Source organism: Chiloscyllium plagiosum, chromosome 10 (genome assembly GCF_004010195.1).
Source record: "Chiloscyllium plagiosum isolate BGI_BamShark_2017 chromosome 10, ASM401019v2, whole genome shotgun sequence".
In the NCBI taxonomy this organism is placed as follows: domain Eukaryota; kingdom Metazoa; phylum Chordata; class Chondrichthyes; order Orectolobiformes; family Hemiscylliidae; genus Chiloscyllium; species Chiloscyllium plagiosum.
In genome coordinates, this window is record NC_057719.1 from 58866756 (window position 1) to 58892398 (window position 25643).

The 25643-nt window shown below is 40.4% G+C and overlaps 1 protein-coding gene across 1 annotated transcript in view; it reads left to right on the forward strand.

Moving 5' to 3' along the window:
- The window catches only part of ttc6 (tetratricopeptide repeat domain 6), a 212846-nt gene that overhangs the window by 58558 nt on the left and 128645 nt on the right, over positions 1–25643 (forward strand). The window contains exons 8-13 of the mRNA XM_043698490.1: positions 2170–2271; positions 4630–4725; positions 12346–12845; positions 12946–13459; positions 19144–19273; positions 19640–19812. Of these exons, the coding sequence (XP_043554425.1) occupies positions 2170–2271; positions 4630–4725; positions 12346–12845; positions 12946–13459; positions 19144–19273; positions 19640–19812 (1515 nt within the window). The remainder of the gene's footprint in view (positions 1–2169; positions 2272–4629; positions 4726–12345; positions 12846–12945; positions 13460–19143; positions 19274–19639; positions 19813–25643) is intronic.

The following is a 25643-nucleotide window of genomic DNA, read 5'->3' on the forward strand; positions in this document are numbered from 1 at the left end:
AGATGTTGTGAAACTTGAAAGGGTTCAGAAAAGATTTACAAGGATGTTGCCAGGGTTGGAGGATTTGAGCTATAGGGAGAGGCTGAACAGACTGAGGCTGTTTTCCCTTGAGCGTCAGAGGTTGAGGGGTGACCTGAAAGAGGTTTACAAAATTATGAGGGGCATGGATAGGGTAAATAGACAAAGTCTTTTCCCTGGGGTCGGGGAGTCCAGAACTAGAGGGCATAAGTCTAGGGTGAGAGGGGAAAGATATAAAAGAGAACTAAGGGGCAACTTTTTCACACAGAGGGTGGTACGTGTATGGAATGAGCTGCCAGAGGAAGTGTTGGAGGCTGGTACAATTGCAACATTTAAAAGGCACTTGGATGGGCATATGAATAGGAAGGGCTTGGAGGGATATGGGCCGGGTGCTGGCAGGTGGGACTAGATTGGGTTGGGATATGTGTTCGACATGGACAGGTTGGACCGAAGGGTCTGTTTCCGTGCTGTACATCTCTATGACTCTATGACTCTATGACTACATTCAAATGAATGTGGCATCGAGGAGCTCTGACAAAATTAGAGTCAATGGGAATCAGGGAGATAATTTTCCACTGGCCAAAGCCATAATGAACCATAATGGTTGTAGTTGTTAGAGATCGGTTACTACAGCTCCGGGATATTGCTGCTGGAATTTCTTAGGATATAATATCCTCTGCCCAACCATCTCCAGTTACTTCATCAACAACCAAAGTGGATAAAGAGTGGAGCTGGAAAAAACACTGCAGGATCACGCAGCATCAGAGAAGGGGAGTCAATGTTTCAGGTCAGATCCCATGAAAGTTTCCTGAAGCATTGACTACCCTTCTCTTCTGATGCTGCTTGATCCTGCAGTGCTTTTCCCAGCTCCACTCTTTATCCACTCTGACTCATCAGCATCTGCAGTCCTCACTATCTCCCCATCAACAACCATCCCATCATAAAGTCAGAAGTGATGATGTTTGTTGATGATCACACAATATTCAGCATCATTTAGTTCTCTAGTTACTGAAGCAGTCAATGTCCAAATGCATCAAGACTTAGATGATATCCACACCTGGGTTTACAGGTAGTAAGTAAATTTCATGCCTCATAAGTGCCAGCTAATAACCATCTCTACAAAGAGAGAATCCAACAATTGGTCCTTGACTTTTAGTTACATTACCATCACTGAAACTTCTACTATCAACACCATAGAGGTTACCATTGACCACAAACTGAACTGGACATGCCATATAAATATTATGGCTACAAGAGTTGGTCAAAGGTAAGGAATCCTGCAGCAAGTAACCCACTTCCTGACTCCCCAAAGCCTATCTATCATCGACAAGGCACAAGTTAGGACTGTCATAGGATACTCCCTACTTGCCTAGATGAGTGCATCTTCAACAACACTAAGAAGCCTAAAACCATCAGGAAAAGGTAGCCCATTTGGTTGGCACCATATTTGCAACCATTCACTTTCTCCATCACGTACTCTCAGGAGCAGCAGTATGCACCATCTACAAGATGGACTGCAGAAATTTGTCAAGGCTCCTTTGTCAGTCCCTTCCAAACGCATAACCACCACCATCTAGAATGACAAGGAGAGTAGATGGAACACCATCACCTTCCTGATCCTCTACAAGCCACTCACCACCCTGATTTGGAAATATATAATTGTTCTATTACTAGCACTGGGTCAAACGCCTGGAACTCCATCCCGAACAGCATTGTAGATGTAACTATGACAAATAGGTTGCAGTGGCTCAAGAAGGCAGCTCACCACCATTTTCTCAAGGGCAATTAGAGATCAGCAGTAAATGCTGGCCCAGTCAGCAGCACCCAAATCCCATAAACAAAAATAATGCAAAATGTTGGAGGTGTGAATATTTTTAAAATTGTGGTACAAAGGAATGTTGTAATTGGAAAACTACAATAACAAATAATAAATTATCATTGAAAAGGTATTATTTTAACATCTTAAGTCAACTAGATTATTTTGTTGCAAATAGTCATTATCTATCAACTTAATGAACATTGCTTCCATACTGTAGTTGCAGTTGAAATTACATGTTGAAGACATTGATTCATGTATCACTAACATTTAACAAATGAAGCTAAGATTTCAGCATATAATCCTGTTGAACAATCTTTTTCTCAACATTAAAGGATCACACAGCTTTCTGTGACTTTGACAAGGAAATATATCAATTGGATGAAGAGTATGACAGTGATGATGAGGAGGAAAGTTTGGAACACAAAGCTGCAATGGTATGAATCGCAAACAATTTTTTTTCCTTTCAAGTTTGACAAAACAAATCTAAGATCTCTGTTTCAGGAAGAAACAAGGTTGATATTCCTGACCTTTACATCAAGAGAATTGTTATTTTGGCAGGGCCAGATGTCAGGAAAGAGGATCGAGACTTGTTTAATTGGTCTCCCATCATTTTTCACATTGGCTTGAGATTTCAGGGCTTTCCCTATGGCCGGGAAGTAGTAAGACTTGCATCTGATCTTGTGGCTCCGCATCTGTTTGCAGTTGTCCATTCTCATTGGTGTGATGTAAATAGGTTCAGAGAAGTTTCTCTGGGTTTTCTGTTTCATCTTGGGCATTTTAGTGCAGGAATGCCATGTGAAGTTTATTATTTTACCCTATTTCTGCATCTCAACTAACTAGAGGATCTGTCGAGGCCCTGGAGCAGTTATGGCCTGGGTCATAATTGGTACATTTTTGTTCTTTTCTGGCAATGTTTTCAGTTCATGGAGTCTTTCTCATTGTTGCTATTCGTCTGTGATAAGTGTGTGTGATCTTGATCCCACTGAATAGCTGAAAAGCTATGGGGTAGACCATTTAGGACAGAGATGAGGAGAAACTTCTTCACCCAGAGAGTGATGGCTGTGTGGAATGCTCTGCCCCAGAGGACAGTGGAGGTCCAGTCTCTGGATTAATTTAAGAAAGAGTTGGATAGAGCTCTCAAGGATAGTGGAATCAAGGGTTATGGAGATAAGGCAGGGAACAGGATACTGATTAAGGATGATCAGCCATGATCATATTGAATGGTGGTGCAGACTCGAAGGGCAGAATGACCTACTCCTGCATCTATTGTCAATTGTCTATTGTCTAATTATCTTTCCTATTCCTCATGCTGAAGGTGAGCCTGTGCCCAGCCCTTTGCCCCTCTGCACGCCCACCACACAAGTGCCAGGGAAAAGGTAGGGATCAAGGCTGACTTTATTTGGATTAAATACTAACCTTGCATTTACCTCTTATAGCATGCTCAGGGCTGGCCTTAGTGGAATTCATATGAAAGTGGGGTCCAAAAATGGGTTGCCTTTCAGTGTGCATTTTTTTTCTCTTCCAATTTGCTTTGTGAATAGAATTTTGCGGAGGGGGAGGAGTAGGCTGGGTGTGTTTCTGCCTCACTCTCAGCACATATATTCAGCGTCGCATTCTCACCCATTCCTTTCCCTTCCTCATTCTGTCACTCATGGGAAAGTTGTCTGGTCAGCAATGGTCACATCAAATGAAAGAATAAAGAAAAAAGAGGAATTTCACTGAAACACAGTGGAATCATCAATGAATATCTCTACTTTTGACATTATGCTCTGGTCATTGATCAATCATCAGAAGATGGTTAGGCCTGCCAAGCGAAACCCCTACAGATAGAGCTGTTGTGATGCAGTGGTAGTGTCCCTACCTCTGGACCAGCAAATCTCACTGTTTAAATCCCACCCATGCCAGAGATGTGTAATAGTACCTTTGAATAGGTTGACTAAATGAGAAAAAAATGAAACTTCCACAGTGATGTCTACACCTGCAGTGATTGAGTCCCAAGAGTCGCAAGAAGAAAATGAGGACTGCAGAAGCTGGAGATCAGAGTCGAAAGTGTGGTGCTGGAAAAGCACAGCAGGCCAGGCAGCATCCGAGGAAGTGCTTATGCTTGAACGTCGATTCTCCTGCTCCTTGCTTGCTGCTTGACTTGCTGCGTTTTTCCAGCATCACGCTCTCAACACCCAAGAGCCACAACCTTCTTCCTTTGTGTTAGTTATGATTCTAGGCAGTGGAGTGCTTTCCTCCTGATTCCCATTGTCTTCAGGTTTACTGTGGATCCTTGACACTATGAATGTTTACTTGATGTCAAGGCAGTATTCTCATCTTACTTTCAAACATCTGCTATTAATTTGTATCAAGTCCTGTTCACTGATCACTTCCCTACTACCTTCCCACCTGGCAATTACTTAATTTGAAAACCCTTTTCCCTTTTACACGTCAAACCTTGGCTCTGTCCTCCACTTCTGTAATCTGCTTTAGTCTTTCTCATTGATATATACATCATTCCAATCCTAGCCTCTCTACATCCACAATTTTGATCACACTCTATTAGTGGGATTTCAACTCCCTAGACCTATCTCTGGAATGAAACATCTCTGTCCTCCTTTACCATATTCCTAAATATCTACATTAACTAAGTTCTTTAGTCCTTCCTTAGCCCTTCTCTGGCTCAATGAGTAAAACATTTTTAAGATTTCGAACAGAAAGTGCCTGAGGATATGGTTAGTGACACTACATAAATGTAAGTTATTGTTGTGGCCATTGTAAATAATTGTAAGTGATATGTTTTATTTCAGCAAAGAACACTTTTCAAAAAGCACAAATCATTACCAGATCTACGAGTATTTTCTTTTTATTCTTCCAGTGAGTCATTCACAAACAGTAACTTCCAGGTACATTCTCCAATTTGCAATGTCTTTGAGTAATTTATAAGCTTAAAGTAGAAATCTCAAGATAACTTACTTGTAAATAATCACCTATTTTGAATTATTTAATGTTCCAAAACACATTTCTAATGTATGTGTTAACAATGCCTAATCTTTGTTCAGATATTTTACAGATGTTGCTTTTTAGTTCTGGAGATTTAATGTTAATTGTAAGTACAGGGGAATAAAAGCCCTGGTTCATATCTGAAGGCTGGCAAACATTTAAAATTAAGATCATCACAATTCAGAACATAACTTGTTTACTGGGTAAAGTCAGAGTAAAGGATTATGAAATGGCAGGTGGTTGTACTTAGTTAAAGAACTTGAGGCATGATATCCATAGTTATTCCAGTGAAATAACAAAGTTCTAAATCTAGATTCCCTTGATGAAGAAACATTTTGGAATTGTTAATTTGCATTTTAATCCAGAAACAGGTGTTGTGTGTCACATGGGTGGGACTTACTGAGTTTTGTTTGACCGAATTTCAGTTTTGTTGTGTCAGATTCATGACACCTGGCTTGCAATGATTTTTCTCACGTAATCCATGGCTCTACACCTTATTAACTTTGCATGTGGTTTCTATGGTGCCCTTCCAATGGAATCCAATAATAGGAGAGAATAAGGTTTTCACGGTTGCTGGGACCTTCCCGTACATGGTGTAGTATGCACACCATTTCAGACATTATGAGCCCCTTCACACATGGGTGCTGTATTGTTATCACAGAGAGCAAGTAGAAATGTATGTTAGCTTCCCACTTCACCCTGAGCTGATGGTGGACGGAGTGATGGAAAACAGGAAACTGCTTTATCCTGCAGCTTGTCAAAGGAGGCCATGTTACCAGATTTGACCAGTATGGATTGAGACTTTGGCCTAAGTCAGTGCCGTCTTCACAGTAAAGTGTAATGTACTCAAGTGGAGAAAAAAAGGTTAATGATCTTCTGTGCTCTGCAAGGCTACTTTGTCATTCACTGGAGTCACCACTAACTGTTCCTCCATTCATTTCAATTGTACTTAATCAACCCACCTTTGCATCAGTGCAGAATGAATTGTACTATGATCGGACCAAAACCTGTGATGGGGTAGGTGGACGGGGTGGATATAGAGCTCTTTGTTTCATATGAAGAGAAAATATTCCAGCTGGCCGAAGAAGAGGACAGCTGCTCATGTGGAGAAGGAGACACCTCGCTGGGCAACCAAACCAATAAACCTCATTGTGTGGTATTGTGCTGCTCTCCCATTATCACCAGTGCCAACTCATCCTTAACCTACTTAAGTGTTGATCTCTCTTACACATCTAATTTCCTCTCTTCTCTTCGGCAGACACCTCTATCTTGAAAAGGCCAGCACCAGAGTCCTTTAGCTTCATCTTTTAGGAGGAAGCTACTGAATCCTCAGAGGATGCACCAGCAAGGCTTTCATTTGTGCACTCCACCAGCTCAGAGACTGACACTTTTGGTGTGTACTCTTTCTGGATTAGATTCAGGAGCACAATCTAGTGAGCACATCACTGACACATCTCTGCAGCTGGTTGAGGTAGAAATGCCTCAGGTAGATGACACTCAGAGAGCCAATGGAGACCAGCTTAGCTCGGGCAGAATATGATCTGTGATTTCTGCCATTCAAGACTTTGTGAAATTGCATAGGTAGGCATAAGATCTGCAGGCAGTTTCATCAGAAGTAGGTGGTAAACTGGAACAAATGATGGAAAATAATGGTAGCAGTGACACCCTGGATACGTTTATGGTTTGAAGATTGTGAGATGCTACATTGGTCCCTTGTTGTTGGTTGAGCTGTTGGCTTAAAAATTCAGGATAGTTGGGCTGGAATGGCCACCCAGTTCTTCTGAGTGTAAGTCCTCCATAGCTGATGACACAGGTCAATGCTGATGGCTCAGATAACCTTGATCTGTGATTATACTGTCTTTTAGAGAGTGAAAGATAATGTCACTGAGGCCTCTCATCATTCTCTTCTGCCTTCTTGGTAAATATTCACTTGTTGCCTTTCTCTTTTAGGCATTGTAGAGCACTGCTTGAGATACTATTCTTGCAGGGTTTGCTGACATTGTTGAAATTACCCCCTCCTTCACATTTCCCTTACTTTTAAAGTAACAACGCAAACACTCCAGCCTTGGATCTATGAGCAGATAATTCATGGGGAATCTCAGAAAGGAAACATTATTTCTTTAATGGCACTCCTGAGCTTTCACATTAATCATTTTTCATGTTATGCTCTGACATGGTGTGCCATGCAAAGTTAGTCAATGTCATACCGTAATAAGGAGTTCTGAGGTATCAAAATCTTTCAAAGTATATGTTGCCCAACCAAGCTGTTTGCTCTAAACTAGAGAAATGGGATTCTGGTAGTGTTCTAATGTAATATCCTGCTACCTCCACCCAGAAAAAAAAGCATCCTTGCACATCATGGACCTTTGCAGACTTACAATTCAGTGTGTGAGTGTGGCAACTCGGAAGCGATGAAGCCCAAATGAGGTTTTTAAATTAGTGACTGATGATACTTGCTCAGCTGACATAACAAGGGCATAATTAGTGAGAACAATGATTACTTGAAGCCATAATTCTTGAAAAATGAATGACCTGGCAATGGAGGGAAATTTGATACCAAATGAGTGGTATTCACTGAATGAAGCATGGTTAATGCAATTGCTGCGAGCAGGAACCTTACATTCAAACAATATTACTCCACTATCGAAGATCTGGAGACTAAAACAGTCACTTAATCTGGTCACTCTGCATGCACTGGCAGTCATTTTGTGTAATTATTGCAGTGCTGGCATTGGATCAAAGATGGCAACACTTCAACTTCATGTCCTTGTCAGTGATTTGACGGTGCCTGCAAGATATTGCCCATATTCTCCACATTTCCCTTTTTGTTGCTGTTCCTGTGTACCTCTCTCCACTTTCATTCAGCCTTGTTTTATAACCCTTCACGTCTACAGTTTACACCCAAATGGCCATGGCTTTTCGATTTGCTATGCTCTTTATGGCTGCTTTCCCCAGGTAGAGGCTGGAGTCATAAAAAAATTGTGAAATTGCACTCTCTCAAAGGTCCCAGTCTGCTCTTATGATTTGAGATCCCACCCATCGATCTTGATCGCTCACTTATATTTCCATCCTCATGTCTATCTGTGTTCTATAGGTACCGTTCCCTCCATGTCTCCCTTGTTAGGTCCACACTCCCCACCAACCTCCTCTCCACACCTGGCACCTTCCCATGCTGCTGTAAGAGGTGTAAAACCTGCGCCCACACTTCCCCCTTCACCTTCATCCAAAACCCCAAATGATCATTCCAAATCTGGCAAGAATTTACTTGCATATCCTTGAACCTCATTTATAGCATCCATTGCTCTCGATGTGGTCTCCTCTACTTTGGAGAGACGGAGCGCAAACTCACGGAATGGTTCAGGGAACATCTCTGGTCCACAAGCACCAATCTATACTACCTTTCGGTGGTCATCCATTTCAACTCCCCCTCCCACACCCCTAAGGACACGTCCATTCTGGGCGTCCTCCACCGCCTAAACAAAGCCATCCGCAAACTGGAGAAAGAACACTTCATTTTCCACTTCAGGAGCCTACAACCACATGGCTTTAACATTGAATTCAGCAGTTTCCAAAACTCCCCACATCCCATCCCAACCCACATCCAACCCTCCGACTTGGCACCTCTTGACCTGACCTACCTGTCCATCTTTCTTTTCACCTATCCTCAGCCCCCTTCCTGATCCCCAGTCTTGATTAAGGGTTATGCCTGAAAAATTGACTCTCTTGCTCCTCGGATGCTGCCTGACCTGTTGAGTTTTCTCCAGTGCCGCACTTTATTGACCCTGCCCACTTTCACAGTAATCATTACCTTATCGTCCAAATCCAATGAAGCTTATCACTAGACTTGATTAACCCTAGAAATGTGACTGTGGCCTTAATCTCAGTTTCGATTTCATGATGGAAAAGCAGTAGGAAGAGTTACTTTAACTTGCTGTTCTTGAAAGAAGTCAACAGAAATCCTCACTAGCTTTCTAGCAAAGCAAGTGTTCATTGGAATTAGCTGGAATGTATGTATATATGTAAGAAGGCATTCATACAGGGGATTAGGGATCCATAAGAAGAGGTATTGAACTAAGAGTCTTACCTCCCAGAATAGCTGGAACTGAGGAAAATTAAAGTAAATTCCAAAAGACTGCAGCCTACTTTTTGGTGGGCTGATGGATTTAAATAGAGTTTTCATAAAATTTAAGAAAATTCTTGGGATGCATATGAAGCAAAACTGAGTGCTTAAACTCTGTGATTATATACCATATCATTAAGTTAATAATGCTAGTTTGTTTAAGTCTTCATATACAATAAAGTTTGGTTTTATTTAAAAATGTGAAAACTTATTGTATTGTTTCCATCAATTAAAATTAACTGGATCTCTCTTTAAATGAAATGGTCCCGAAAAGGATTATAGAATATGTCATACATGTTAGTTAATTATAAACACTGCATGTATTTTTCAAAATTATGTGCTCTTTTTAACTTTTTAAAACACATTTAATGTGGCAGTAAACATAGAACAATTTTGCTGTTGGAAAATAATTGGTGTTTCTATAATTACATTTTTAGTTCATAATTCAACAAACTGACAGGTGGGAGGCTTTCAAAAGTGTGATAATGAGAGTTCAAAGACATTATGTTCCTGTTAGAGTGAAGGGTAAGGCTGGGAAGAGTAGGAAATAATAAATGAACAAATAAACAAAGAATGATAGTGAGATCCTGGTAAAGAATAAGAAAGAGTTGTATATCATATGCAGAGAACTGGGATCAAATTAACCTCTTGAAGAGTATAAAGGGTGTAGAGGCATTTTTAAGACAGAAATTAGGAGGGCAAAAGAAAAGTGAGATGAGATAGCCTTGTGAGATAAGGTTAAGGATAATCCAAAGATAATTAAGTACATTAAGAGCAAAAGAGCAACTAGGGAGAGAATAAGGACCCTTAAACATCAACAGATCGTCCATGCATTTGAACCTCAGAAGATAGGAGAAATACTAAATGAATATTTTGCATGAGGTTTACTGTGGAAAAGGAAATGGAAGCTGGAATCAACATTGATGTTTTAAAAACAGTTCACATTACAGAAGAGGAAGAGCTGGAGGTCGTAGTAAGCATAAAAGTGGATAAATTTCTGGGACCTGATCAAGTGTATCCTCAGATTCTGTGGCAAGTTAGCAAAGAAATTGTAAGGCCCCCAGCTTAGATAGGACCCTAGCATCATCTATTACCATGGATAAGATGCTGAAGGACTTAAGGGAGGTTAATTTTGGTGCCTTTATAAGAAAAGCTGTAAGGAGAAGCCTACGACCTATAGATCTGTGAGTCTGACATCGGTGGATAAGTTGTTGGAGATGATTCTGAAAGTTAGAGTTTACATGCATTTGGAGATGCATGGACTGATTAAGGATAGTCAGTATGGCTTTGTTTGGGGAGCTAAATAAAAAGAGTGATGAAGGAAGAGCGGTAGACTTTAATAAAGCCTTTGACAACGTTCCCCAATTAGATTGATCAATAAAGTTAGATCACATGGGATTCAGGAGAGCTTGCAAATTGGATGCAATATTGGTTTGATGGTAGGAGACATAGGGTGGTGGTGGAGGGTTGTTTTTGGGACTGGAGGCCTGTGACCAGGAGTGTTCCATGGGGATAGATACTGGGTCCACATTTGTTCATTTATAGAAATTATTTGGATGAGAATATAGGAGACATAGTTAATAAGTTTGCAAATGACACCAAAATTGGTGTATAGTGGAAGGTGAAGAAGGTTATCTAAGATTACAAAGAAATCTTGATCAACTAGGTCGATAATCTGAGGAGGGGCAGCTGGAGTTTAGTTTGGATAAATGTGAATTATTGCATTTTAGTAAAACAAACAAGGGCATGATTTATGGAGTTCAACCTGGATAAATGCGAGGTGATGCATTTTGGAAGGTCAAATTTGAAAGCTGAGTACAGAATTAAGGATAGGATTCTTGGTAGTGTGGAGGAACAGAGGGATCTTGGGGTGCAGGTACATAGATACCTTAAAATGGCCACCCAAGTGGACAGGGTTGTTAAGAAAGCATATGGTGTTTTGGCTTTCATTAACAGGGGTATTGAGTTTAAGAGTCGTGAGATCTTGTTGCAGCTCTATAAAACTTTGGTTAGACCGCACTTGGAATACTGCATCCAGTTCTGGTCGCCCTATTATAAAAAAGATGTGGATGCTTTGGAGCGGGTTTAGAGGAGGTTTACCAGGATGCTGCCTGGACTGGACAGCTTATCATATAAGGAAAGGTTGACTGAGCTCGGACTTTTTTCATTGGAGAAAAGGAGGAGAAGAGGGGACCTAATTGAGGTATACAAGGTAATGAGGGGCATAGATAGAGTCGATAGCCAGAGACTATTTCCCAGGGCAGAAATGACTAACACAAGGGGTCATAGTTTTAAGCTGGTTGGAGGAAAGTACAGAGGGGATGTCAGAGGAGGGTTCTTTACACAGAGAGTTGTGAGAGCATGGAATGCGTTGCCAGCAGCAGTTGTGGAGGCAGGGTCATTGGGGACATTTAAGAGACTTCTTGACATACATATGGTCACAGAAATTTGAGGGTGCATAATGAGGATCAGTGGTCGGCACAACATCGTGGGCTGAAGGGCCTGTTCTGTGCTGTATTGTTCTATGTTCTATGTTCTATTTATACAATTAATGGTAGGGCCCTGGAAGGTGATGTAGAATGAACAGACCGAGGGATTCAGGTACATAATTCTTTGAAATTTGTATCACATGTAGACAGTGTGGTAATGAAGACATGTAAGTATGCTTGCTTCATTTCTCAGATCTTTGAGTATAGGAATTGGGATGTCATGTTCAGGTTGAGGAAATTGGTGAGGCCTCTTCTTGAGTACTGTGTCCAGTTCTGGTCACCCTGTAATAGAAAGGGTTCAGAGAGGATTTTCTGGGAATTGAAGGTTTGAGTTATAAAGCAATGCTGCAACTTTTTTCACTGGAGTATAGAAGGTTGAAGATTCTAGGATTTTCTAAAATCATGAGGGGCATAGATGAGATGAATAACAAGGGTCTTTTCCCTCGGGTGGGGGAATTCAAAACTAGGGGACATATTTTAAGGTGAGAGGAGAAAGATTTAAGAATAACATGAGAGGCAACTTTATACACAGAGAGTGGTTTGTCTGTGGAATGAACTGCCAGAGGAAGTGATGGATGCAGGTACAGTTACAATGTTTAAAAAACGTTTTGGTATGTACATGAATAGGAAAGAGTTATATGGATATGGGCCAAATTCAGATAGGTGGGACTAGTTTAGTTTGGGAACATGGTTGATGTGGACCAATTGGATCAAAGGGTCTGTTTCCATGTTGTATGACTTGATGAATCTATAACTATGGCCTAACTAGCGTTTTATTTATATTTAGTAAATCTGTTAAAAAGCCTATACTGTATCTCTCAATCTTTCTATTGACAACTTGCTTTCATATTTAATATAGACAGTAGATGGCTCTAAAGTAAAATAAGTAAATCCTTTATTTCTTTGAAATTCAGAGTATGATACCTGAACGGACAATACAACATTCGATACAAAAGAGGAGGATAGTTATATATATAAATTTACAAAACACCACTGACGAACCTGTGATTACCAAGCATAACTCATTACCAAACCTCCATTTCTTTGAAGATGAGAAAATCCTGCCGCTATCTGCTCCTTTCAAAACTATGATGAAGGAGATCGAACTCCAGAGGGAACAACTAATTCAGGCTTCAGTAGAGACCACCAAACAGGAAGAACAGGCAAAAAGGAAACCAGTAGAAGGCTTTCTGATTTCAGATGTTTCTCAACTGAATGCAATGCCAGTAAGAAGCGTATCTATACAACAGACGCAACCTTCAGTTGCAGCTCCAGTAACAGAAGCAGTCATCAAAAGAACAAAAAAGACGAAACGCCGAAAAAAACTTAAAGCTTATATGAGAAAAACACCTCTATCAAGAAAGTTAGCTTTTGTTTACAGAAAACTGTCGATGCCTCCAAAACGTATCAAAAGGTTTATTTATTATCCTTTTAAAATATAATGGCATTGATTCCAAATTGAACTTTAATTATTATACAATTTATAATTTTATGTTTGAAACTCTCTTAAACAGATCAGGATCTTTGCCTACACTAATTACTCGTAATGGTGAAGATGGTAACTTTCCCCACCGAGATTCTAGCGTACCTCGCTTATTTAACTTTGAAAACTTTGCAAAAAAGAAAGGAGGAATTCCTGAAGGTGTCGTTACCAGAGAGTGGGTCAGAGATATATGGAACAAATGGTTTGATGAAGTCTTCCCGCCATTAGAACCAACCAGTCAAGCAACTATCGATAAAAAAGACATACCGGTGGTTCTGAAAGAAAAACAATCTTCTCAATTGTACGTCAACCTGCAGGAGATAGAACTGCAGAATTTACAGCTATCAACAGAACAAGAAAATTTAGAAGTGTATCCAACAGGTTCCCAGTCTGAAGTCACTCGAGCTGCTTTGCAGTCTTTAGTAAATGATGTAACGTACCGCATAGATGTAAATGGTGAATCCACAGCGTTTAATTATTGCCGTCGGGGAGCTTTGTATAGAAGATTAGGACAGTTAAAGTCAGCCATGGAGGATTTAAATGAAGTAAGTGCACACAAAATTTAAGAAATATATATTTGTAATAACGTTGTTGGCCTTCTTTTGTGTTTACAAATTTGTTTTCCATGCCACAGAAAGTATTGTCAATTGAGGGAGAAAGCGAAAAAGTGATCAGCAGAAGTTGGAAAGCAGTTATAATCTGGAATTGTGTGAAATATGAAGCTATTTTCCTCTTTTGGCTGTGTTTCTTGTAATGATAACGAATAGGGTGAGATATTGATGTTCATCACGATGTGACAGTAACACTGGTTATGTGTCAGAGATTGTGAAGAAAGGATGGAATAGTTTGTGTTAGTGAGAGATGCAGTTACCCAGATAACAGTATTATGTATGATAGTGAATAAAAGAGAAACCTGTCAGTCAGCCAGTCATCACTTTCCGGCAAACCATTTCAAGCCACAAATGACCAGAAGGAACAGCCATCTCTCCAATGTGTGGAATAGAATATCACATTGCCAGCCTCATGGCAACAAAAAAATTTTAGTCTTTTCATTGTTTAATTTATATACTGATAAATCAGACAAAAGGAATGAGTTAACAGTTATATTTAATTTAAAAATGATGTTGCTCTGACTTGATTAAACTTAAAATGTAAGCCATAAGTATTAATTTAAAGTGGAACATTGTTTTGTAGAGGAATAAGACAGTAGATTGAAAGAAGCAAAAATGGTCCTTAGTAGAGTAATATGCTCTTTTTGTCGGATGTGGGAGTTTAGGAAGAGTTTATGGGTTACTAAGGATTATATCTGCAATAAATGTCGTTGGTTGTGAATCCTATCAGTTCAAATGTATCGTTTGGAGAGGCAGTTAGAGGCAATGAGGAACTAAAAGAGAAAGGGGGTGTGATGGATGTCAGTTATAGGAAGGGAGGAAAGTCTCAGATACTGTCACATAGTTAACTCCAGGAAAGGTAAGGGAGGTAGGCAGGTAGTGCAAGAGTCTTCTGTGGCTATTCCCATTTCAAACATGGTGTTTTGGAAAATGTTGGGGGTGGTGGATTCTCAGGGGAATGTAGCATGAACAGCCAAGTTTTGAGTATTGAGACTGGCTCTGATGTAATGAGAGGTACGTCGGGTTCCATGCGATTGATTGTCTTAGGGGACTTTCTAGTCCAAGGTACAGACAGACATTTCTGTGGCCAGCAGCGAAAAATCAGAATGGTGTGTTGCTTCCCTGGTGCCAGGATCAAGGATGTCTCAGACAGGGCACAGAATGTTCTCAAGGGGGAAAGGGGCCAGCAAGACATCATTGTGCACATTGGAACCAATGACATAGGAAGGGAAAATGTTGAGATTCTGAAGAGTGATTACAGAGAGTTAGACAGGAATTTAAAAAGGAGATCCTTGAGAGTAGTAATATCTGGGTTACTCCTGGTGCTACGAGCCAGTGAGAACAGGAATAGGAGGATAGAGCAGGTGAATGCATGGCTGAGGAACTGGTCAGGGCAGGCAGGGACAAAACAGAGAACAAGATAGGACTGATAAATTAAACTGCATTTATTTCAATGTAAGAGACCTGACAGGGAAGACAGATGAACTCAGGGCAAGTTTAGGAACATGGGACTGGGATATCTTAGCAATTACAGAAACATGGCTCAGGGATGGACAGGACTGGCAGTTTAATGTTCCAGAATACAAATGTTACAGGCAGGATAGAAATGGAGGCAAGAGAGGAGGGGGAGTGGCATTTTTGATAAGGGATAGCATTACAGCTGTACTGAGGGAGGATATTCCCAGAAATACATCCAGAGAAGTTATTTGGGTGGAACTGAGAAATAAGAAATGGATGATAACCTTATTGGGATTGTATTATAGACCCTCGAAAAGTCAGAAGGAGAAGCAAACTTGTAAGGAGATCTCAGTTTTCTATAAGAATACTAGGATGGTCATGGTAGGGGATTTTAACTTTCCAAACATAGACTGGGACTGCCATAGTGTTAAGGATTTAGATGGAGAGGAATTTGTTAAGTGTGTGAAAATTTTCTGATTCAGTATGTGGATGTACCAACTAGAGAAGATGCAAAACTTGACCTACTCTTGGGAAATAAGGCAGGGCAGGCGACTGATGTGTCAGTAGGGGAGCACTTTGGGGCCAGCGAACATAATTCTATTAGATTTAAAATAGAGATGAAAAAGGATAGATCAGATCTAAAAGTTGAAGTTATAAATTGGAAGAAGGCCAATTTTGATGGTATTAGGCAAGAATTTATGGGCGGCACAGTGGCACAGTGGTTAGCACTGCTGCCTCTCAGCGCCAGAGACTGGGGTTCAATTCCCACCTCAGGCGACTCTCTGTGTGGAGTTTGCACATTCTCCCCGTGTCTGCATGGATTTCCTCCAGGTGCTCCGGTTTCCTCCCACAATCCAAAAATGTGCAGGTTAGGTGAATTGGCCATGCTAAATTGCCCATAGTGTTAGGTGAAGGGGTAAATGTAGGGGAATGGGTATAGGTGGGTTACGCTTCGGTGGGTCGGTGTGGACTTGTTGGGCCAAAGGGTCTGTTTCCACACTGTAAGTAATCTAATCTAATCTAAAAAAAACTTTCAAAAGCTGATTGGGGGCAGATGTTCGCAGGTAAAGGGACGGCTGGAAAATGAGAAGCCTTCAGAAGTGGGATAACGAGAATGCAGAGAAAGTATATTCCTGTCAGGGTGAAAGGAAAGGCTGGTAGGTATAGAGAATGCTGGGTGACTAAAGAAATTGAGGGTTTGGTTAAGAAAAAGAAGGAAGCATATGTCAGGTATAGACAGGATAGATCGAGTGAATCTTTAGAAGAGTATAAAAGCAGTAGGAGTATACTTAAGAGAGAAATCAGCAGGGCAAAAAGGGACATGAGATACCTTTAGCAAATAGGGTTAAGAAGAACACAATACAAATACATTAAGGGCAAAAAGGTAACTAGGGAGAGAATAGGGCCCCTCAAAGATCAGCAAGGAGGCCTTTGTGTGGAGCTGCAGGAGATGGGGGAGATACTAAATAAATATTTTGCATCAGTATTTGTGGAAAAGGACATTGAAGATATAGAATGTAGGGAAATAGATGGTGACATCTTGAAAAATGTCCATATTGCAGAGGAGGAAGTGCTGGGTGTCTTGAAATGCATAAAAGTGGATAAATCCCGAAGATCTGATCAGGTGTACCCTAGGACTCTGTGGGAAGGTAGGGAAGTGTTTGCTGGGCCTCTTACCGTTATATTTGTATCATCGATAGTCACAGGTGAGGTGTTGGAAGACTGGAGGTTGGTGGTGCCACTGTTTAAGAAAAGTGGTAAGGACAAGCCAGGGAACTATACAAACATGAGGACTGCAGATGCTGGAAATCAGAGGTTAGATTAGAGTGGTGCTGGAAAAGCACAGCAGGTCAGGCAGCATCTGAGAAGCAGGTAAATCAATGGTTCGGATAAAATCCCTTTATCAGGAAACCTGATGAAGGGCTTTTGCCCGAAACACTGATTTTCCTGCTCCTTGGATGCTGCCTGAACTGCTGCGCTTTTCCAGCACCACTCTAATCTAAACCCAGGGAACTATAGACCAGTGAGCCTGACCGTCAGTGATGGGCAAGTTGTTGGAGGAAATCCTGAGGGTCAAGATGTACATGTATTTGGAAAGGAAAGGCAAGGACTGATTAGGGCTAGCCAACATGACTTTGTGCATAGGAAATCATGTCTCACAAATTTGATTGAGTTTTTTGAAGAAATAACAAAGAGGAGTAATGAGGGCAGAATGGTTGACATGATCTATACGGACCTCAGTAAGGCATTTAACAAGGTTCCCCATGGGAGATTGGTCAGCAAGGTTAGAGCTCATGGAATACAAGGAGAACTCGCCATTTGGATACAGAAGTGGCTCAAAGGTAGAAGACAGAGGATGGTTGTTTTTCAGACAGGAAGCCTGTGACCAGTGGAGTGCCACAAGAATCGGTGCTAGTAAGTTTGCAGATGACGCCAAAATTGGAGGTTAGTGGACAGCGAAGAAGGTTATCTCAGATTACAACAGGATCTTGATCAGATGGGCCAAAGGGCTGAGAAGTGGCAGATGGAGTTTAATTTAGATAAATGGGAAAACAAATCTTAGCAGGACTTATACACTTAATGGTAAGGTCCTAGAGAGTGTTGCTGAACAAAGAGACCTTGGACTGCAGGTTCATAGCTCCTTGAAAGTGGAGTCGCAGGCTGAAAGGATAGTGAAGAAGGCACTTTTCCATTAAAGTAGTCCTCCTTCTATGAAATCTAATCAACTCATATCATTCCCCAGAACCAGACTGAGGAACTATATTGATGAGGAAAATTCTCCTGAAAATATCTTAGAAATCCTTTCCCCTCCCTACTCTTTACACCATTAATGTTCAAGTTTATGTTAAGATAACAGTAGTTCCAATTATCATTTTGCTATAGTTTTTGTATTGCAATATTGCTCTTCTATCTTTTCCAGTAGTTGCTGGCCTGTGGTTTACAGTTATCTGTATTGTTACTTAACTCCAAACAAATACTTTTCATCTTTCACTCGAACAGTACATCCCCTTTCTCCAGTTCTGTGATAATCTCCTGAATTGCAGGCAATCACCCACCCCTTTCTATAAACACTTTTACCCTCATAACAGATCATTGCACTGTACTGTAAATAACATTAGCACCACAGAAATGCTAGACTATGACCATCACCAATAAGAGACAATCCAGCCACCGCCCCTTGACATTTAATTGTGTTACCCTTACAGAATCCCCTTTGTCAACATCCTGGGGTCACCATTGACCAGAAACTCAACTAGATTCAGTATATAAACACAGTGGCTACAAGGGCAGGTCAGAGGCTAGAAATACTGCAGCGAGTGACTGACCTCCTGACTCCCCAAAGCCTGTCCACGATCTGCAAGGCACAAGTCAGGATTGTGATGGAATGCTTTCCACTTGCTTGAATGAGTGCAACTTCAACAACATTCAAGAAGCTTAACGCCATCCAGATCAAAGCAGCTGCTTGATTTGCATTGCATCCACAAGCGTCCACTCCACCAACACTCAGTAGCAGCAGCATGTACCTGCAAGATGCACTGCAGAAATTCAGCAAAGATCCTCAGACAGCACCTTCCAAATCCATGACCACTTCCACCTAAGGACAAGGGCAGCAGATATAAGGGAACACCACCACCCTTCAAGTTGCCTCCAAGCCACTCACCATCCTGACTTGGAAATATGTTGTTGTTCCTTCACTGTTGCTGGGTCCAAATCCTGGAATTCCCTCCCTGATGGCATTCTGAATTAATCCACAGCAGGTGGACTGCAGCAGCACAAGAAAGGCAGCTCACCACCACCTTCACGAAGACAACTAGGAATGGGCAATAAATGCTGGCTAGTCAGTGATGCCCACATCCTACAAATGAATTAAAGAAAATTGAATTATGCATTGTCTTACATTTCTGTTATTACAAAAGGTACAGCATTAGACTTATTATGAGCAAAGTATCGGGAGATACACTTGTATTAGCATCTACTAAAAGATTGTGTTATTTTCACAGTAATATGGGGATCTATTTCATTTTATATATTTTTGTTTGAATTACTTATTAGCTATAATTGTATTTGTGGTTTATTTGTGATTAGTGTGTATACAACTGGCCAAACTGTAATTAACAAAAATTCTATTTGAATAATAATTCTATTGCTTTTTGATTTAGGCTATTAAATTAGAACCGATGTTGCTTGACAGCTATTGGCAGAGACATTTCCTTTATCTTCTTCAGTTGAGAATATCTGATGCACTAGATGATCTTAATTTTGTACTTAAACACAATAGAAATCATGCAGGTACAGTAATTAAATTGTTTAATTCCTACTTTTCATTTTTAGTGGTATTGTTCCATTTGATCAAGTGTCCAACTGGAAGAAAGCACATTTAGAAATTTAATTATGCGGGATTTATAATTCTAGATAAATAGACATAACTTCTCTGGCATTATTGTTAGCTTCCAAAAATATTATTCATTCATATATTAACAATAGGAAATAAATAATTTAAAGTTGGATATAATTTTAAGTTGTAGTTTTTCATCAGAATTTTCAATTTTCAATTTGCATTAAAATAAACTTTATCTTATGTATGGGGTTTTGAATGCATATTTCACAAAATTACATATAGCTTCTATAAAGTTAATATCTTTTTTTTACTGCTAGATGCCTACACTTCAAAGGGAGACATTTATAGAAATAAAGGGGATATCACAATGGCAATCATAAATTATTCTCAGGGCCTCAAATGCAGACCTGATGCTGATATCTATTTCAAGAGAGCTGAGATGTATGAAAAAAACAATGACCTACTTTTAGCTATGGAAGATTATTTTATGGTAAGTTTATTTGCTTTTGAAGATATTTCATAGATATGAATTTGACATTTTTTCTGCAAGTGAGTTGATCACATAAATTTTCTCTTTGTAACCATTTCCCCAGGTTTTTCCTGTTATTTTTAAATAGAGTCATAAATCAGCAAAATTTAATGTCAAGTTGTTTCAAAATGTTTTCACTTTTGATTGTCAGAACATATGAAGGGAAAATAAAAAAAAGGTTAGATAGAAATGGTAACAAAATGGAAAGCAGAGGATAGGGTTTGATGACAGTTATAATTTGTTAGATTTGTATAAAATGGTACATTTGGTGGGAAGAATACCGAGGCTAAAATCTCCTTGGAAAATAAATCTCTAAGTTGGACAATCTCTTTACTTGCTCATTTTACTTTGCTCATTCTCATGTTATTACTTGTACTCATGAGTTGTTCAGCTACCTCAGACCCAATACCGTTGTTGTCAGACTGATAGCCCTTGACATCTGTATCTGGTCACAAATTCACAAACCAATCAGCAAACTGTTGCTGACGAAACCTCACTTTGTATTTAACTATTTTACATGTCATTTGCTCTTACACCTTCTCCTACTGCTTGCTAAGCAACGGTGTAAATAGGATTTACAATGTGTTTCAGCTACAGTATCTGCTTTTCAACAATACAGTAATCCCTCCCTCAGTTGCTGTGAAACAGTCCTTTTTCCAATCCAGTCCATATCGAAAAATGAAGTGAGAAAAAAAATGCCCTCTTTACAATGTTTGTTTTTTATTTGTCAGAAAAAAGGTATCAAATATTCATAATGTAACACTGTTTTGAACATCTATGCCCAAACCATTACTTCAAGTGATCACTCTTCCTTTATGTACTCCTCATGATGCTACCCCGTGACTTCAGAAGAAATAAAGACAACCGCTCATATCTCTGTATTGACTGGTCAGTGTGATCTGAAACTGTGATTGCTGATTATAATGATTTATGAGCTGCACAGTGATAAGAAGCTGGAGCAATTTGAACACCCTAACTCCAGGCCTCATCTCTCCATTTCACTTCTTATGGCCCACCCACAATTTCGTGTTAGCAGTGAGCTTAGGTAGCATTATTCTACACTTCATAACATCACACAATGATCACGATGCAGATGAAAGCTGTTCAGCTCATCATTCCTTCTGGCAGTAAGACCCTGAAAAGTTAAGAGTTATTCAATTTTCCTGCACCATTCGGAGCAAGCAGTCCATTGTTGGGAACCAGCCTGCATTCACCTGATTACCTCATCACATGTTTTCATGTAGGTTGGCACTTTTTACATGGAAGTAGGCAGTAGAAAAGCCGAGAACAGAATGGCATTCATGTTAAAGCAGTCTCCTCCAATTTCTCACCAGCGATGTGTTTGCGAATGAGTTCAAATATCTTCTGCTACTTCTTCAGAGTTGTCCTCTTCTACCTTAAAGCACTTCACAGGAGTGAATATAATTTGAATATGGTTAAACGTAATTTGACACCAAATCTTAAAAAGATAATATTTGTGCTAATGGCCAAATACTTGGTCAAAGGAGTAAATTTTAAGAAGTACGTTAAAGAAGGTTCAGAAGAAAGCTTCCATAGACTATCCCAGAGTTTAAAACTATTGCATCAGTTCTGGTCACCCTACTATACTGCGTGCAGTCCTGGTTGCCCTACCATAGAAAGGATGTTATTAAACCAGAAAGAGTGCAGAAAAGATTTATTAGGATGCAACCCAGACTGGTAGGTTTGAGTTATCAGGAGAGGTTAGATTGGCTGGGACATTAGAACATAGGAGACTGAGGGTGACCTTATGGAGGTCTATAAAGTCATGAGATTAGACAAGGTAGATAGCCAACAGCCTTTCCCGTTGCTAAGGGAGTCTAAAACTAGAGACCTTAGATTTAAGATGAGAGGGGAGAGACAGGAAAAAGTCCAGCGGGGCATTTTTTTCACACAGAGGGTGGTGAGTGTCTGGAACAGGCTGCCAGAGATGGTGTTGGAAGCAAGAACAATTTTGTCATTTAAAAAAGCATTTTAACAGATACATAGTTGGGATAGGAATGGAGGAATGTGGACAAAATGCCTGGCAAATGGGACTGGTTTAATTGTGAAAACTGGACAGCATGGGCAAGTTGGGGTGAAGGGCCTATTTCCATGCTGTAGACCTAAAAAAGAGACCATGGCAACTGAAGGCACAACCAGTGGTGGAGGAATTAAAATCAGGAAAGCTGAAGAGGTCAGAATTAGTTGAGCAAAGATATCTTTTGTGGCTGAGGAGATTATGGAAAAAGGACAAAACCAGGACTAATTCAGAAGAAAAATTAGTATTTTAAAATCAGAAGTCAGTGCAAGTTAAACATGTACAAGAAAATGTTTTGATTGAGTATGTGGATGTACCACTACAGAAGGCGCAAAACTGACCTACTTTTGGGCAATAAGGCAGGGCAGGTGACTGAGGTGTCAGTGGAGGAGCACTTTTGGGGCCAGTGATCATAATTCTATTAGTTTTAAAATAGTGATGGAAAAGGATAGATCAGATCTAAAAGTTGAAGTTCTAAATTGGAGGAAGGCTAATTTTGATGGTATTGGGCAAGAACTTTCAAAAGCTGATTGGGGGCAGATGTTCGCAGGTAAAGGGACAGCTGGAAAATGGGAAGCCTTCAGAAATGAGATAATGAGAGTCCAGAGAAAGTATATTCCTGTCAGTGTGAAAGGGAAGGCTGATAGGTATAGGGAATGCTGGATGACTAAAGAAATTGAGGGTTTGGTTAAGAAGAAGAAGAAAGCATATGTCAGGTATAGACAGGATAGATTGAGTGAATCTTTAGAAGAGTATAAGGGCAGTAGGAGTATACTTAAGAGGGAAATCAGGAAGGCAAAAAGGGGACATGAGATAGCTTTGGCAAATAGAGCTAAGGAGAATCCAAAGAGTTTTTACAAATACATTAAGGACAAAAGGGTAACTAGGGAGAAAATAGGGCCCCTCAAAGATCAGCAAGGCAGCCTTTGTGTGGAGCTGCAGGAGATGGGGGAAGATGCTAAACGAATATTTTGCATCAGTGTTTACTGTGGAAAAGGACATGGTAGATGCAGATTGTAGGGGAATGAATGGTGACATATTGAAAAATGTCCATATTACAGAGGAGGAAGTGCTGGATGTCTTGAAATGCTCAAAAGTGGATAGAATCCCAGGACCTGATCAGGTGTACCCTAGAACTCTGTGGTAAGTTAGAGAAGTGATTGCTGGGCCTTTTGCTGATGTATTTGTATCATCGAAAGTCACAGATGATGTGCTGAAAGACTGGAGGTTGGCTAACACGGTGCCACTATTTAAGAGGGGTGGTAAGGACATGCCAGGGAACTATGGACTTGTAAGCCTGATGTTGGTGATGGGCAAGTTGTTGGAGGGAATCCTGAGGGACAGGATGTACATGTCTATGGAAAGGCAAGGACTGATTAGGGATAGTCAACATGGCTCTGTGCATGGGAAATCATGTCTCACAAACTTGATTGACTTGATTTTATGAAGTAACAAAGAAGATTTATGAGGGAAGAGAGATAAACGTAATCTACATGGACTTCAGTAAGGCATTCAACAAGGTTCCCCTTGGAAGACTAGTTAGGAAGGTTAGATCTCGTGGAATACAGGGAGAACTGGCTCAACAGTAGAAGACAAAGGGTGATGGTGAAGGTGGTTTTTCAGACAGGAGGCCTGTGACCAGTGGAGTACTACAAGGATCAGTGCTGGGTCCACTTACTTTTTATCATTTATATAAATGATTTGGATGTGAGTAAGTTTGCAGATGACACCAAAATTGGAGATATAGTGGACAGCGAAGAAGGTTACCTCAGATTACAACAGGATTTGGACCAGATGGGCCAATGGGCTGAGGAGTGGCAGATGGAGTTTAATTTAGATAAATGTGAAGTGCTGCATTTTGGGAAAACAAATCTTAGCAGGACTTATACACTTAATGTTAAGGTCCGAAGACCTTGGAATGCTGGTTCACAGCTCCTTGAAAGTGGAGACACAGGTAGATAGGTTAGTGAAGAAGGTGTTTGGTATGCTTTCCTTTATTGATCAGAGTATTGAGTACAGGAGTTGGGAGGTCGTGTTGCGACAGGACATTGGTTAGGCCAGTGTTGGAATATTGCGTGCAATTCTGGTCTCCTTCCTCTCGGAAAGATGTTGTGAAACTTGAAAGGGTTCAGAAAAGATTTACAAGGATGTTGCCAGGTTGGAGGATTTGAGCTACAGAGAGAGGCTGAACAGGCTAGGGCTGTTTTCCCTGGAGCATCAGAGGCTGAGGGGTGACCTTACAGAGGTTTACAAAATTATGAGGAGCATGCATAGGGTAAATAGACAAAATCATGTCCCTGGGCTGGGAGAGACAAGGACTAGAGGATGTAGGTTTAGGGTGAGAGGAGAAAAATATAAAAGACACCTAACGGGCAACGTTTTCATGCAGAGGGTAGTGTATGTGTGGAATGGGCTGCCAGAGAAAGTGGTGGAGACTAATACAATTGCAACATTTAAAAGGCATCTGGATGGGTATAGGAATAGGAAGGGTTTGGAGGGAAATATGCTGGTTGCAACCATGTGGGACTAGGTCGGGTTGGGATATCTGGTTGGCATGGATGAGATGGAGCAAAGGGTCTGTTTCTGTGCTGTACACCTCTATGACTTTATGACTCTAAATCAATGAGCACAGAGCTGAAGACTGATTGGACCTTTTGTGATAAAAGATTCAGGCAACAGAGTTTAAAATGATCTTAGGATTACTGAGTGGAAGATGTAGCAGTCTGTCCAGGACTGTATTAAAAGTCAAACCTGGTGTGAGAAAAGATTTCTTGAAAGTTTTATGAGCATGACTGAAACAGGGAATAAAACTGTCATATTATGAAGGAGGAGATAACGGTCCTTAGTGATGGTGCAGGTATATACTCAGAGGTTCATCTTGGAGTCAAAATGATAGCAAATAATTTGGTTCAGTCTCAGACAGTTGCCCAGGACAAGAATGGTTAGAAAATGGAGTTTTGGTGGGGACAAAAAACATGATTTCCACCTACTCTATAATTAATTGAAGGAAATATCTTTCCACTGGGCATTTTTGACAAGCAGTCTGACAATTAGTATCAGTGGAAAAGTGAAGAGAGAACATGAGGAATCATCAGTTGCCATCTGCATGCACATGAAAACTGATGTATTTTTGGATGATCATGTCTCTAACTGTGTCCGAGGCTGCACATGTCAGTAATGATGAGGGTAGATAATGCAACATGATCATGGTTTCACATTATGTCATTTATAACTTTGATTGTAAACTGTTTACTAATGGAAGCTGTGGAAATTTGTATTATTTGTGAAGATTATTTGTAATACCTCACCTTGCGCTTTACGTAAAGTCGTGCAAAAGGTTGTAAAACCCAATCGGAAAGAAAATTGGGCAGTAATATAATAATAATTTTTCAATGTTGCTATTTCAGCAAAAAAAAACATTGCTGGGAGATATCAGCTGTTTGTACAGAGGATTTGAGCAATAGGGAGAGGCTGAAAAGGCTGCGGCGATTTTCCCTGGAGTGTCGGAGGCTAAATGGTGACCTTATGGAGATTTATAACATTATGGGGTACAAATGAAATAGCTAAAGTCTTTTTTTTTTCCCAGGGTGTGGGAGTCCAAAACTAGAGGGCACAGGTTTAAGGTGAGAGGGAAAAGATGTAAAAAGGACCTGAGGAGTAGCTTTTTGACGCAGACAGTGGTGCATGTCTGGAATGAGCTGCCAGAAGAAGTGGTGGCGATGGGTACAATTACAATATTTAAAAGGCATTTGGA